At 52.1% G+C, this 15,324-nt stretch overlaps 2 protein-coding genes across 4 annotated transcripts; one reads left to right on the top strand and one right to left on the bottom strand.

Moving 5' to 3' along the window:
• Positions 1-3,696: 3,696 nt before the first annotated feature.
• CDC20 (cell division cycle 20) lies at positions 3,697-7,969 on the top strand. Of its 2 annotated transcripts, XM_014867463.3 has the most exons (11): positions 3,872-4,011; positions 4,140-4,368; positions 4,476-4,624; positions 4,701-4,797; positions 4,978-5,106; positions 5,204-5,400; positions 5,513-5,607; positions 5,755-5,983; positions 6,139-6,264; positions 7,158-7,275; positions 7,655-7,969. In XM_014867463.3, the coding sequence occupies exons 2-11, from the start codon at positions 4,188-4,190 to the stop codon at positions 7,831-7,833; spliced, it is 1,500 nt and encodes a 499-aa protein (XP_014722949.1). In that variant the 5' UTR covers positions 3,872-4,011; positions 4,140-4,187; the 3' UTR covers positions 7,834-7,969. The 2 variants fall into 2 exon arrangements, with proteins under 2 accessions (XP_044626525.1, XP_014722949.1); XM_044770590.2 differs by having other exon boundaries at positions 3,697-4,368.
• Positions 7,970-8,084: 115 nt separating this feature from the next.
• ELOVL1 (ELOVL fatty acid elongase 1) lies at positions 8,085-13,049 on the bottom strand. Of its 2 annotated transcripts, none has more exons than XM_014867470.3 (8): positions 12,894-13,049; positions 10,246-10,305; positions 9,863-10,053; positions 9,607-9,687; positions 9,415-9,471; positions 9,228-9,333; positions 9,002-9,138; positions 8,085-8,822 (listed from the first exon to the last, which is right to left on the bottom strand). In XM_014867470.3, the coding sequence occupies exons 2-8, from the start codon at positions 10,289-10,291 to the stop codon at positions 8,601-8,603; spliced, it is 840 nt and encodes a 279-aa protein (XP_014722956.1). In that variant the 5' UTR covers positions 10,292-10,305; positions 12,894-13,049; the 3' UTR covers positions 8,085-8,600. The 2 variants fall into 2 exon arrangements, with proteins under 2 accessions (XP_014722956.1, XP_014722957.1); XM_014867471.3 differs by lacking the exon at positions 12,894-13,049 and adding an exon at positions 10,909-11,004.
• Positions 13,050-15,324: the final 2,275 nt, after the last annotated feature.

Here is a 15,324-nt window from a genome sequence, read left to right as displayed (position 1 = left end):
CTGTGTATACATCTGTCTCCTGCTACTAGGTTGTGAGCTCCTTGAGGGCAAGGGCTATGACTTAATGGTCTTTTCCCCCCAGCACCTAGAGTAGTGCTTAATGCATGGTAGTAGGCCTCCAATAAATGTTTTCTAAATGAAGGAAATCTTTCTGTACAATGCCACCTTAACCCCATGCCAACCTCCCTCATCCTTTAAGCCGTTCATATGCAGTGGTAAATGTGCTTAGGTCATTTTGGTTACGGATTCCGCTGACCCATTCAAATTCTCAAACAAATGGTATTTTTTGCTGGCTCCAAACATACCCACTGTGTCCATCAGGGTCTTGGCAGAAATAGATGGCACACTCAAACTGGGTATCTTGGGAGAGTTTAATAAAGGGCATATTCATAAAGATAGGCAGGATTTAAGAAAACCATCAACAGTGCAGTACCCCAGGGCTAACAACAGTTGAGAGCTGGTACCATCCCAGAGCATCTAGAGGATAAGGAGAGAGAGTGATTACTAGATATGGAGAGAATAGCTGTAAGAGAGGGCTGCCTGGCAGGAGCTGTAGCCTCCAGTAGAGAGATACAGCCAACCTGTGGGGATATGGCAGGGAGGGAGCCGGGGGAATAAATAGCTCATGCTCACCAACCCCCCCCCCCCCCCGCCCCCGATCTCCTCTGTATTAGTTTGCTAGTGCTGCCTTAACGTACTACCACAAACTTGGTGGCCTAAACAACAGAAATTTATTGCCTCCAGTTCTGGAGGCCACAAGTTCAAGGTGTCGGCAAGGTTGGTTCCTTCTGAGAACTGTGAAGAAGAATCTGTACCATGCCTTTCCCCTGGCTTCTGGTGGTTTCCTGGCAATCTTTGGTTTTCCTTGGCTTGTAGAAGCATCACCTCCATCTTTGCCTTCATCTTCACATGGTGTTCTCCCTGTGTGTCTCTGTGTCCAAATTTCCCCATTTTATGAGGGCACTAGTCATATTGGATTAGGGCCCACCCAAATGACCTCATCTTAACTAATTACATCTGCAATGACCCTATTTCCCAATAAGGTCACAAACTGAAGTACTGGGGCTTAGGGCTTCAATATATGAATTTGGGGGGGAAACAATTTAACCCATAATATCCTCCCATTGGTGGAACCCAAACAGAACTAGAGCCAAAGGGGATCCATTGATGCAGGCCACATGAATCAGCCTCACAGGGCACAGGGCAGGGTGGAAAAGGATGAAGAGTGGATCTGGATGGGACAAATGGATGACATCAAGTATACTCATTCTTCATAATTCCTTCCCTCCAGCCATGTTCAAGGCTCCGACTTTATTCCTGGGGACTCAAGACTAGGACTGAGACCCAAAGCACTGAACTTTTCACCTTTACACTCACTCAGCCGTCATGTCCTAAATTCCATAACTACTTCCTAAATTCTGCCCTCTCTTCTCCATTTCCAGTGAGCTATCACTACAGCCTTCTAACTAATATCTCTGCCTCCAGTCCTCCTGAAATCCAATCTGACGGTTGCCTCCAGATTGATCTTCCTATTCATCTCGCTCCTTACCTCTAAATCTTTAGCTTGACTCTTCAGAACCTGATCTCTTTTTCTTCCACTACTTCCTTATGTGAGGATTAAAAAATGTTAACACGATGCCAGGCACATAGTAAATAATCAGTGTTTATTGAGCTATTTTTATTATTATCCTAATTAAGCTATTCCCTGACTATCACCTATATTTTATTCCTACCATGCCCTTTGCTTCACTAGATTCAAGTCCTTCAGGTGGGAGTTCCCCCTATCTAACCAGCTCCTCAGCCTCTAATTATCCATCTCTAAAGCCTTGTTCTCCTTCCCTCCAGCCTAAGAGGAAGTGATCTTTCTTTCCTAGATTGGAAAAGCTCCCTATGTTTTCTATCCCATTTCTTCCTGGCACCTTCTTCTATCAGCTGGCCCTTGCCTGGTCTCTTCCATCTCCCCTGGCTCTTTTGCCTTCACCTTCAAGCATGCATAGGCTGCTTGGTGCTGGTTCCCTCAAACTCCCATGCACTGCCCCTTTCTCATTCCAAAATTTCTCAGAAAAGTAGCCCCTGCTTGCTGCCTCCACATTCTCCCCACCCTTCTTTCTGCAACCCCTTCCGAATGGAATCTGAGCACCCACTCTCCTGATCCCACTGTCTCCAAGGTCACTGATGATTTGTTTCTTGAAGGCTAAATCTGACCTTTTCTGTCATCATTCTGCTTGACCACTTTGCATCATATTAGAATTCCTCCCACTTCAAGGTCCATGTCAGTATAATCTCCATTGGCTTCTTTCATTCTTTTATTTTTAAATGTACGAATTCCCTGAGGTTGTACCCTTGCTTACCTGATCCTTCTTTTTCTCCGCAGTCATCCTTACCCCAGAAGCTGCAAATTGCTGGCCATGCTCTGCCCTCATATATGTTTTGTTTGGCCCTTCCCTACACAGACGCTTTCCCTTATTTTGCAATGCCCAGCAAATAAAATCCAAACACCTTACCTTATTAAGGCCCTGCCAGCCAGACTCAGACTACCTTTTCTCTGTTCTCTGGGGCTCAGGATTCCCTATTTCCAACCCCAGCACATCCAACTCCTTGTTTTTCAAGGTAATTGAAAATAGAGAACATGAATGCTTCAAAGTCAAAGATAATAACAATATTAAGTTTGGGCTAAGTGAAACCGAGATTTTTCTCTGTCATCATCAGGGTCGATCATAGGCTAGTGACTGAAAATGTGATTTTTCCAGGCTCTCCCTGGGACAGGATAGCATATGGTTAGGATGGCAGGCGTTAGTCAGATAGTTTGACTCTACTACTTATTATTATTGGCTGTGTGGCTTTGGGCAAATTTCTAACTTCGTTCTCACCTAGTTTCTTTTTCTGTAAAAACGGGACAGAGTGTCTGCCCTATGGGATTAAGGATTAAACTTAATAACGTATGTAAACTGTTTAAACACAGTAGTTAGCAGATGGCCAATAAATGATATCCAGTAGTACTTTTATTATTGTTGCCTCTAAGCATATTCACACAATTCATTCAAGTCATTATTAGAGCACTGTTTTGAACAGGAGTCAGACCTGGATTCCTAACTAGTGTGACCTCGGGCAAATCCCTTCCCTGGGCCTCTGTTTCTTCATCTGTAAAATATGGGTATGTTGCTAACATGAGGAGGGTGCACCATGCAGATTAGACTAGCGGGTCTTTAAAATTCCTGACACCTCTAAAGCCCCACGGGGGTAAGCCACAGTGTCACTCATAGGGCAGGCCCATCTTAGCTTCCAGATAGGCAGGTCTGAATCCTGATCCTTTTTCTTTTCCATAAGGAATTCCTCCTGTCTTTCAGCCTCATTTCCCCTATTTGTAAAACAACAAACAAAACAACTTAAAAAAATAAACACAGGTGCTACTTCCTTCCTAGCAGTGTTCCTACAGGTACCAAGCAAACAGCAGATGCACTCCGGCCTCCTTTCTGCTCCCAAGCTTCTCAAATGCTGCCCCCCACCCCCGCGCCCTCCGCCCCACCCCTGTCCGCCTGCCGCCTGCCCGTTGCCTCTCCCTTCTCTGAGCAGTTCAAGTGCTTTATAGGTCACCCCACCAAGATCTGTCCTTCTGTATCTGAAAACGACTCACAAGGAGGCTTTAAGTGTGGAGGGTGGGTGAGGGGAAGCTGAAGAATGAATGGAGGCGACCCGGGAATGCCGAGGGAGCGCAGGCCCCGCCCCCAGGTCCGCCCCGCCCCGCCCCTCTCGCTTTCAGGTCCCGATTCTCTGGGACTAGCTTTACAACTTTCTCACCCTTCAAATCACGCTCCACGACTGGACTCTCGTGAGATCTGTGACTTGCCCCGGAAGACCCGCCCCCTGTGCCGTAGGGGCCAATGGGCGAGGGCGACGGTTGCGACGGTTGCGTTTTGAAGGAGCCAATGAGCGCTCGGAGCGGAAAGTTTAAGACGCAGAGGCCGGCGCTGCCAGGGCCGGTCCGGGATTGGAACCTGCTCCGAGCTGACGGTGAGGGCGAGTGGGCCGAGGCGAGGTGGGGCGGCGGCCGGGCGTGCCGGACCCGGAGGGGCTGCGGCCGGGGTGGCCCTGACTGCGTGGCCGCCCGTCCCAGAGCACGGTCGCCTGACCTTCTCCAGGGCTTGGCGGGCACCCGCTCCAAGGACCCCTCCCCTCCAGACGCCCCCATGGCTCAGTTCGTGTTCGAGAGTGACCTGCACTCGCTGCTGCAGCTGGACGCACCCATCCCCAATGCACCCCCTGCGCGCTGGCAGCGCAAAGCTAAGGAGGCCGCGGGGCCGGCCCCTTCACCCATGCGGGCCGCCAACAGATCCCACAGTGCCGGCAGGACCCCGGGCCGAACTCCTGGTCAGTGGGGTGCGGGGAACGCGGGGAGGGAACGGATGAGAGCAGCCTTCATGCCTCCTTCCCCCGGGAGCCTGGTCAGACTGTCTGGCTTCCCTCTCTTGCCCCAGGCAAATCCAGCTCCAAGGTTCAGACCACCCCCAGCAAACCTGGCGGGGACCGCTATATCCCCCATCGCAGTGCTTCCCAGATGGAGGTGGCCAGCTTCCTCCTGAGCAAGGAGAACCAGCCTGAAAACAACCAGACGCCCACCAAGAAGGTATGTATCCCAGAGGGGTCTACCCCGACCCATTTGGGTAATGCCATCCTGCCTCACCACTACCATTATGTGCCAGGAACATCAGAAAGCCTGGGCTTTGAATCTGAACGGTTTTGATGTGGAGGAAGCCAAGATCCTTCGGCTCAGTGGAAAACCACAGAATGCCCCGGAGGGTAAGGCCTGAAGTTCTTGGTTCTTGGAGGTATTAGCCCATCCCCAGGCCTGAGGGGAGATGCCTGTCTGCTTCTCCCACCAATGACTGGGGGGAAGGGAGGTGCTTATCTGGCTTTCCAGGCTAGAGACAGGGGGAGGTGTCAATTCTCTCAGTGTGTAGACCCACTCGGTTGCCACAGGTTACCAGAACAGACTAAAAGTACTCTATAGCCAGAAGGCCACGCCTGGCTCCAGCCGCAAGACCTGCCGTTACATTCCTTCCCTGCCAGACCGGATCTTGGATGCCCCTGAAATCCGGAATGACTATTGTAAGTGCAGCCTTCTCCTTGCCCGATAGATGGAGAAAGAGGGCCCGGGACCAGGCAAGCAAGGAAGCTCATGTTCTTCCCATTGCCTCTCTGGCAGACCTGAACCTTGTGGATTGGAGCTCCGGGAATGTACTGGCTGTGGCACTGGATAACAGTGTGTACCTGTGGAATGCTACCTCTGGTGACATCCTGCAGCTGTTGCAAATGGAGCAGCCTGGGGACTATGTATCTTCTGTGGCCTGGATCAAAGAAGGCAACTACCTGGCTGTGGGCACCAGCAATGCTGAGGTTCAGGTGAGACTAGTCCCTGTGCTGTAGCTCTGTCTCCCAAACCCGGGGGGCTTGCCCAGCAGGAGGATATTAATGACAAGTCGTGATCTCTGATCCTGGTGGTCTCTCTCTCTAGCTTTGGGATGTGCAACAGCAGAAACGGCTTCGAAACATGACCAGCCACTCTGCCCGAGTGGGCTCCCTATGTTGGAATAGCTATATCCTGTCCAGGTCAGTGGTTTTTGCTAGTCTGTGACAAAATCAGTCTATGATTTTTGCCCACTCTCTCCTGACTATATGTCTGAACTGAAGCAGCTCTGTTCTGCTGATGTTGTTTGGTACTGCCACAGAACCTGACTCCGTTTTTCTCTCCCCCAGTGGCTCTCGCTCTGGCCACATCCACCACCATGATGTTCGGGTAGCAGAACACCATGTGGCCACACTGAGTGGCCACAGCCAGGAGGTGTGTGGGCTGTGCTGGGCCCCAGATGGACGACATTTGGCCAGTGGTGGCAATGATAACTTGGTGAATGTGTGGCCTAGTGCTCCTGGAGAGAGTGGCTGGGTTCCCCTGCAGACATTCACCCAGCATCAAGGGGCTGTCAAGGTGAGAGTGGGGCTGGGTTGGGGCCTCTGCAGACCCTCACCCAAAATCTGGGGACTACGAAGGGGAGATGGGATTGGACTGGGTTAATCTGTGACCCCTATAGCTCCTTGTTTAGCTCTAGTAGTGCCTGCTGACCCTACCTTTATCCCACCTAGGCTGTAGCTTGGTGTCCCTGGCAGTCCAATGTCCTGGCAACTGGAGGGGGTACCAGTGATCGACACATTCGCATCTGGAACGTCTGCTCTGGGGCCTGTCTGAGTGCTGTGGATGCCCATTCTCAGGTACTCTTTTACCCAGTCCAGCCTCTCACTCCCAGATGTGTTCTTACTCTATAGAGTCTTCCTGGGCAACCAGGTCTCCTCCCATAGCTTCACCAACTGTATACACTGATGATTTCCAAACTTCTAACTTGGCTCTCACTCATGAGCTCCAGACCCATATTTCCAACAGTGTGGCTTATCTCCAACTCCATGTCCTGTAAGTGGCACCACCCTAATATGTCCCAAATTAAACTTGTCACTTCCCCTTGCATCCCTGAAATGTGTCCCTTTCCCCCTTCTCTGACATTGTTGGAGAGGGACAGAACCTACTCAGAAATCTGAATCTTTCATCCTCCTCACCTAGTTACCAAGATATACCAGTTTTACCTCAGAGTATCGTTCACATATGTCCCCTCCCCTCAGCCTCATTCATCTTCCCAGTGGAGGCCCGCTGCACTGGTCTCTCAGCATTTTTTTCTTATCTCCTCCAATCTGTCCTCTATGCTGTGGTCTGTTACTGTCCTCCTAAACCCTGCAGTGGCTCGCCATCACCCACAGCATATAACTCTTCCATTAGAGCAATATTGAAGGTCCTTGCTGGTGGATCTCCCTGCAATCACTCCAGCTTCCACCTCTCAACATGCAGCCTTCATTCTACAGTTGGGCTCTGGAGCCAGAATTCAAATTCTGGCTCTCTCACCTACTAACTTAACTTGCATGTCATCTTAGGCAACCTGCTGAACTTCTTTCTGCTTGATTCATCTGTAAAGTGGATATGATTCTAACTCTCAAAAGGCTATGATCATTCAAATCTAAGTGCACAGCATCTGGCAGGGTGCCTAACAGTATAATGGCCTCAGTTCTGATTTGAGTAGCATTGGTTCTGTTGTGCCCACACCATCCCCTCTCTGCAGGTGTGCTCCATCCTCTGGTCTCCCCACTACAAGGAGCTCATCTCAGGCCATGGCTTTGCACAGAACCAGCTGGTTATTTGGAAGTACCCAACCATGGCCAAGGTGGCTGAACTCAAAGGTAGGTGCTAAGTGACAGAAGCCAGACACAAAAGGCCATATATTATATGACTGTTTATCTGAAATGTCCAGAAGAGGTAAATACAGAGAGAGAAAGCAGATTAATGGGTACCAAGGGCTGCGGGGAGAGGGTAATGAGGAGTGACTTTCTTTATGGAGTGATGAAAATGTTATGGAATTATTGTACAACTTTGACAGTGTACTAAAAACCAATGAATTATATACTTGAAAGGGATGAATTTTATGGTATGTGAATTATTAATTATCTCAATAAAGCTGTTATAAAAATTTAAGAAAAGTAGGTGGCCCTCAAATGGAGGTCTGTAGATGTGTCTACATTCATATGTACTGCTCTTACTTTTTCCCTCCTCATGACCCAGGTCACACAGCTCGGGTCCTGAGTCTGACCATGAGCCCAGATGGGGCCACGGTGGCATCGGCAGCAGCGGATGAGACCCTGCGGCTATGGCGCTGCTTTGAGTTGGACCCGGCACGGCGGCGGGAGCGGGAGAAGGCCAGTGCAGCCAAGAGCAGCCTCATCCACCAAGGCATCCGCTGAGGACCAACTCAGCACCTCAGTTTTTTGTTTTTGTTTTTTATTTTTCTAATAAAGTCATGTCTCCCTCTCTGCTCCTTGCATGACCTTGATCCCAGCAGCCTTCCCAGGGCCTCCTCTCTACTGTGATCAGAGAGCTAGAAATGTCTGTCCTGTGGGAGTCTCAATCACCCTGTTGTAGACAGGGCGAGCAGGCCTTGTCCACCTCCTTGCCCACCTCCTCCATTCACACATGAACACACACATAGCCTTGGTGGTTTCCTCTGTCACTTTTAATGAAGACATAAGTGAGTGAGTGAGCAGCCTCCACAGGCTGTATTTCCAGGCCCCTCACCCACCCTGACCTTTGGCCAAGAAGCTCCTGCTTCAGTGTGGGTGGAGAAGGAGAGAGCCTGAGTCCACAGTGACAGATTATTGCTGACCTCTTTAGTGTGAGGAAAAAGGCCACAAGACCCTGGTTGGGGCCAGCCCTGAGTGCTCCTCTCCCAAGTTTAAGGCAGAGAGGGGGAAGTAAGTGTCCAGCCCTTTCAGTCCCCAGCTCTGGAGTGGCAGAGGGCAATGAGGCCATGTCCCTGGGGCTGGCCAGAAGTAGGTGAGGAACGGAAGCAGTGGTCCCTGTGTACCAGCTGTGGGGAGGGGAGGGCCTGTCCCCTGCTCAGTCCTGACCACATAAGCCCTGGTCACAGGTGTAGGTGGGGAGGACACTGATGGATGCTGCCCAAGGTGCAGTCCTGAGGCACTTAGGTGGGCGCCTAGCTAGGCCATGTTTCTCAATTGGCCTTGACCTTGGCGGTACCTGGAACTCCATTTTGCTGAAGTACACGTGGCAGCCGCTTGCCTTTGGTGTAAGACTGATACCAGAAATTGGAGAAGAGCACGAAGAAGATGGTACCATACATCCAGATGAGGTGGATGATGACCGGATATTGGTAGTTACAGCCGGGCATGAAGTAGTATTGGGAGATGTGCAGTGAGACCAGGACAAACTGGATCTAGGATAGAGAAAGGCAAGGGTCAGAGGGAACGGAGAGGACTTGATGGGGAGAGGGTGTAGAGAAAGAGACTGACGATGAGTAGGGAAGGATGGGGTCAAAGGTGAGGTAGGCTGACTAAAGGTAGGATCCAAACTAAGAATGTTGGGATGGCTATAGGCCAGGCCCCGGACCCTCACCAGCTGGATGGCTGTCATGTGCTTTTTCCACCAAAGGTAGGGCTGAGCCGCAGGGCCGATGGCAGACAATCCATAGTACAGGTACATGACGACATGCACAGAGGAATTTATCATGGCGTGGAAAGAGCCCATTCCTCCTGCGAGTGGTCAATGAATAGGGTCAGAAGAGTTGAGCCTCTGGTCCCCAGTGCCCACCCCTCATCCCCCAGTGGCCTTCAACACTCACCTGGCGCAATTTTGACCCCCCACCACCAGCTCCAGGGAAGAACTGAGTGGTGGAAGACATGTAGGAAGGTCACCTGTCCATCTTTTTTCCGAAGAATAAAGATCACCTGAGAGAAGAGTGAGGGGAAGAGGGTTCAGACCCAGGGCCTCTCCTTTCTCCCCACAAGTCCTCACATATAACTACTCACCGTGTCCATCAGCTCAATGAACTTGGAAAAGAGGAAAAGCCAGGCCACTCGAGCCATCTGCAAGAAGTCAGGGCAGGCTTAGGACCCTCAGACTACTCCAAGAGCCTCCCTAAACTGGCCCATGAGCACAGGCCACACCCAAACTGCTCCTATCCCCAGGTTGCTTATGACCCAGCCCCTGCCCCTACTTACCCTCAGTGCCTCGGGGTTGTTGGAATAGTCTACAGGGTCACAGCGCCAGGTGTAGGTACTCAGCCAGCCAGACATCAGGAACTAGGAAGGGATGTGGATTAGACCACCAGAGTACCCTCCTTCCCCTGAATCCCTCCCATTCTCTACTGAAGAAATGGATCTGAGCCACTCTGCAAAGGAGATGCCATGCTCTGGCCCTAAGGCCTGCCCCTTATCCTGCTGGCAATGATTAAAGCCTAGGCATCCAGGGGCCCACCTCATAGACAATGTAGAGGGAGAGGGCCACTAGTGAGAAGTTGTAGACGATCATGAAGCTGCGGAGCTGGAAGGGCTTCCGATTGGCCATGATTCGAGGTCCAAGTGAGAGAACGAAGTACACATAAGTCAGGAGGATGGAGGTCATTAGCAGGGGAGACCCCATCAGAGGGTAGCCCTGGATCCGGGGATCTGTGAATAAGGGTCAGAAGAGTCAGGAAAGGTCGCAGGGTCCAAAAGGTTGCCACCAGGTGTACAGATATGAGGTGTACAGATATGTACACAAAGGGTCATGGGGTTCATAGGGGCTCTCTATTAGGAGACAGCCCCAGATCCAGGCATCTTAGGGCAGGAGGGAGAAAGGGCTGGTGGACAGCATCTTACCTGCACACTTCATCATCTCCTGGTACAAGTTCACAACAGCCTCCATCCTGGCTGAAGACTCTGGGGAGGTATGGAGACGGGTGTCAGACAAGGCCAACTGTACCCGCCCATCCCACCCCTGAAACACAGCCAGGACACAGACCAGATGAGACAACTCCTGATGCCTCACTGCAGAAAGGACAGAACAGTGAGAGGAAGGAATTGCTGGGGACTAGGGGTGGGAAGAGGCAGTTTGGCAGGGGCACCTGCTTTCCACACATCCTGCCTGCCTGGGAAGGGCTCTTCCGCCCTTCCTCTCCACACCTTACTTTCCTCTCCTCACTCTCTGCTCCTCTCCAGAGATTTTTACTTCCTGACCTCCCCTCCCCTCTTCCTCCGCAAGAGAACACTCCAATTTCTGGTCTCTTTCTGGAAAGTCTTACCTCTCACCAATAGGGAACTCATCTCCAGAATGAACTGCCTCTCCCTTCCTCTCCGAAGTCTCTCCCTCTCCAGCTCTGGGTCTTTCCTCTCTCCAGGGATCCTCCCCTTCAACCTCTCCTCTCCCCTTTCGAGATGCTCATCTCACCTTCCAGTCCCTCCTATCCTTCCAGGATTCTCATCTCCCCAGGGTCCCTCCTCTCCCCTGCTGGGACGCTCCCTAGTGCTCTCTCCGGCTCTCACCTCCAGCTCTCCTCGCCTTTCCTGCTCTTGTCTCCGGAGCTCTGCCTCACCCTTCCTCTTGGGGAGCCGGGCTCTTTGAGACTCCTGCCCTGGTGGCTCCACCTGTCTGACTAGATCTGGCAGCAGCCCCGCCCTCTGCCCGCCCCTGCTGCACTGCGCATGGAGTGGAGGGTGGGTCCAGGCCACAGGTCAGTGCCCGGAGGAGCAGGACCCACCAGGATTGAGAAAGCCAAGGAAAGCGCAGGACTCACCACCCATCCACCCTGGACCAGCCAGGTGAGCTAGGTAAGGTTATTCTATGGTTTGAGCCAGAAACCTCCCAGGGGCTCCAGCCCCAGGCCTAGCCTTGGCCCAAAGAAAACCGCTGAAAACCCACACCCAGCATCCTCTCCTAAGCTAACCATAAATTCTCAGTTTGTCCTACTTCAGAACGGGCACAATCACCCTTCTCTCCCAGGGAGGGCGGGGAAGTCAGTGGCATGTGAGGAGCAGGGGAGTGGGGGAGGTCTCAGGAATCTTCCCCTCCCTCAGAGAGGGGTCCTAACGAGCTCAGCCCTCTCCTCCTTAGAGCCTGAAGGAATGTCGGGGGAGGGCTCCCAGGGACGCAAAGCCTTGGCCCAGACCCAGAGAGCCTGGGACTCTGAGACGGCCCCAGGGGACGAGGCATTCTCCGGAACAGCCAGGGCAGTACATGCTCTACAAGTTGCCTGCACTCTAGCCTGCCAGGTTCCCTCTGTCCAGAGAACAACCTGTGCAGGTACTAAGTGAAGAACATACCTTCTGACACATCCCTCGAGGCTGCACCTGCACCCCTCACACACACTCACTGGGCACACATCTCATAGATGCTCCCCTGACCCCCACGTCAACCCACAACTGCCCCACCACGGTCAGGCCCCAAGTCCTCCCAGACACACACACACCTGCCTCTGACACAGGTCCCCGCCCCCCAACAAAAAACTCACCAATGGCTAGCACACAGATGTACACACAGAGCCCACAGACACCCTGCTGGCAACAACTGCCCTCCTCTGACACACCACCCAAACCAGCCTCCATGGACTTTGACATGCATAGTTTCTAGTACTCAGATCCGCTCCTAACTACATTCACACTGACAAACACACCCAAAACCCTCACACATCCTCCTTTACAGGTCCTGCAGCACCATGCGTAAATGCTTATGGCACACACTCAGCTCCACACATACGCTTACTCATACGTATGTGAGTCACAGATAAATGTGGTCACATACATAAACTCACACAGCCCACTTAGAGGTGAATGAACATAAAATCACCCACACCTGCTCCCCGTCATGCGTCCAGGTCTCTTTCCGCGGATAACAATCATCATTCATTCATTCACAACCAGACCTGCTTGCCTCTTCTGCAGTAGGGCCTACCCAGCGTAGGCATGTGCTCTAACACACAGTTCCTCCCTGACCCACGTGAGTTTGCCAGCTTGTTATCTCTCCAGCTCTCTCTCAACCACCATCCCCAAGTTCACCCTCCCCCCACCCCCCAACCCCACACACGCATGCACCCTGGAGGTCAGGAGTGGCTCATGGCTTCTGGAAGGGACCTCTCCCCAAGCTAGAGAATCTGGGTGTGTCCCCAGTGGAGGAACTCAGTCGGGTCCTTCCTTCCTTTAAGATGGATGGAAGGGAAAAGGAGACAGGCAAAGGAAGGTGGAGGGGAGGGAGACGAGGGGAGGAGGGACGAGAAGGGCGCCAAGGAGGAGTGAGTAAGAGGCGGAGAGGGGTTACGACCAGGAGGTGGTGGAGGAGGGCCTGGGGTTAAGCAAATGGGGGCTAGGGCCAGGAGGGAGGTTGCTGGAGAGGCCCAGCCCCAGAGGGCTGGGACCTCCCACCCTCTCCCCAGGAACAGCCTCGCCCACAGCCTGGGCAGGGCAGGGCAGGGCCAGGCCAGCCAGGCAGGGGGCCCGGGCACATGGAGAGCCCGCCATGGAAGGTCCAGACTCACCAGTATGGGGCCAGGCAGGCAGCAGTGGAAGGCTCGGAGGGAGCAGGGCCAGAGACAAGTCCCCGGGGCCAGCCTGCCTGCCACTTCCTCATCTGCTGGGCCGACTTTCTGTCACCAGAGGGGGAGGGGGCGGGCCAGCTGGGGGGCGCCTGCTGATTGGACCACTGCTGAGGCAGGAGGGGCTGTCCAGCCCCGACTCGGCAAGGCTGGAGGGGCGGGAGCAGGGGCGGGCCGCCAGATCCCAGGGCAGGAAGCACACCCAGCCCTGACTCTCCACCCCTTCCCTCGGCATCTCTCAGCCCGCCTCTGTCAGGTCGCCGCAGCCTGCCCCGGCCATGGGTCTTCCTGACATTCAGCGGCTGAATGGCCTCATTCTGGGCCCTCTGGTGCTTAATCCACCAACACATCTTGTGTTTGTGGCAGGCCCACCCAGTTTAGGACCCTGGGAAAAGTTCCAGGGCTCAGCCCTTCCTTCAAAGAGCTCCCTCTCTAGAGGGTGAGACCAGAGGGGTGGGCGGGAGGCAGTATGTGTGTGCTAAGGGCTGACAGGGTAGCAGGGAGGTCTCAGCCACAGGGAGCAGCTGGGCTTGGAAGCCCTCTCTATGAGCCTATAAACTGGGATGAGCCCTAGCATTAGGAGCCGCTGAGAGGATTTCACAGGACGGAGGTGGGAGAATACAAGTGGCCTGGGGCAGGAACAGTGCGTGAAGCACCTGGCTAAACTGGACTCCAAGGCAGGGAAAGGAAAAAAGAGGAAGTGAAGCTGGCTGTGGCTGAATGTAGTAGGTCTTGAAGACCAAATGGGGCAGTCTGATTTTATCCTGGAAGCAGAGGAGAAACAGTGAAGATTTTTGAGGAGGCTACAACCAGGCTTGTATTATCAAATATTTATTTACTGACCACCTACCATGTGCAAGACTGTGGTAAGTGCTGGTGACACATCAATGAACAAGGCAGATGCCGTCCCTGTGTGGGGTTTACTGCCCACCTGATCACTGTGCTCTGGCAGCCAGTGTAATGAGGGTGTTGGAGGGAGATCCAGGTGAGAGAGGACAGCCTGAGCTAAGAAGGTTTGGAAACTGATGAGACTGGAGAGGCTTGACACTGTGGAAATTTCCCTGAGGCAGTCAGACTCTCTATATGTACTTAGCTGTCTACCTGGCTTCCCACACTCTCCCCTTCCAGCTCCACACACTCACCAACTAGATTGAACTATTGGGGGTGAGGACGAGATTTTAGGGAGATGAAACCTCTATCTCCAGCAGCTCCTGGAACAGTGCTTTGTATATAGTGATCCAATAACTGCTTATAGGATTGGATGGTATAAATGTGGACAGACTTAGGGAATTTGGAAGAGTGGTGGTTTGGGAGAAGTAATATATTCAAAATGGTAAGCTGTAGCTATACGGAAGTTTAGTCTTAGAGGTAAGGCTAAGGTACCTGCCCTTGAAAGGAAATAGCAGGAGAATTCAGTTATTCAAAAGGCTCCAACTTCTTAGCACTGTACACTAAGGCCTACCTGATCTGGTCCTCAGCCTCCCATTCTACCTATTCTCCTGGGCCACATCCTATGCCCTAACTGTTCCCCAAGGATGTCAGCATCTTTCAGACCACCCACCCCTCCTAGCCTTGTCCTCTGGCTCAACACAAGGTATTAGCAGCTCTCCCAGGCAGTAAATCACTCCCTCCCCTTGCTCCCACAGTCTTACTGCCATGCATTTATCTGCATCTCCCCTCATTATAAGTTCCTCTCAGCAGGAGCCACATTTTAGTTGTCTCTGTATCTCTAGCATGGGGCCCACTGTCTGACTCATTTGACCTTCCATAATGTTTGTTGAGTGAATATTAGAGTGAATGAGACAATGTGAGAAAGGGAAGAGAGGTTGAGGGACGCAGAGTCAAGCGGGGAGGAAAGTAATTATTCAAAAGCCTTTCTGCTTCCTTTGAGGTGGCAGTATCCAATGAGGCAGTAAACATTTATTGGAAGCCTAATGTGTTCTAGGTATGCCTTAGTGACTTTGGGTCACACCTGACTCCAAAGGCCTGAGTTTAAATCTTCCAGTTAGTGCCTGTGTGACCTTATGTAACCTCTACAAAACAGGAACAACAACAGTCCCTATCTCCTGACTTCCTGTGAAGACTAAAGGAGATAACCCACATGAGGTGCGCAGCACTGTTCCTACCTCAACATTTCCTAGAGCAGGTGGGAAGCAATCCACACATCAAGAAGGTGTATCCTTGTAAGTAGATTCATGAGCATTCATTTAACAAATATTTCCTAAATGCCTACTGTGCACAAAGCACTGTTCTGAGAGCACTCGCGAGAGGTTTTGGATTAAGTGTCCATCCAGAGATGAACTAGAGCTGAACAGCAGACTATTATAGATGATCAAACAGTCCCCGAGGTCAAACACTGTAGAGAGAACAAACT

The sequence above is a fragment of the Equus asinus genome, chromosome 5 (assembly GCF_041296235.1).
Source record: "Equus asinus isolate D_3611 breed Donkey chromosome 5, EquAss-T2T_v2, whole genome shotgun sequence".
NCBI classification, from domain to species: Eukaryota; Metazoa; Chordata; class Mammalia; order Perissodactyla; family Equidae; genus Equus; species Equus asinus.
Note: the sequence above shows the minus strand (reverse complement) of the source record. Positions and strands in the feature narration are given on the sequence as shown.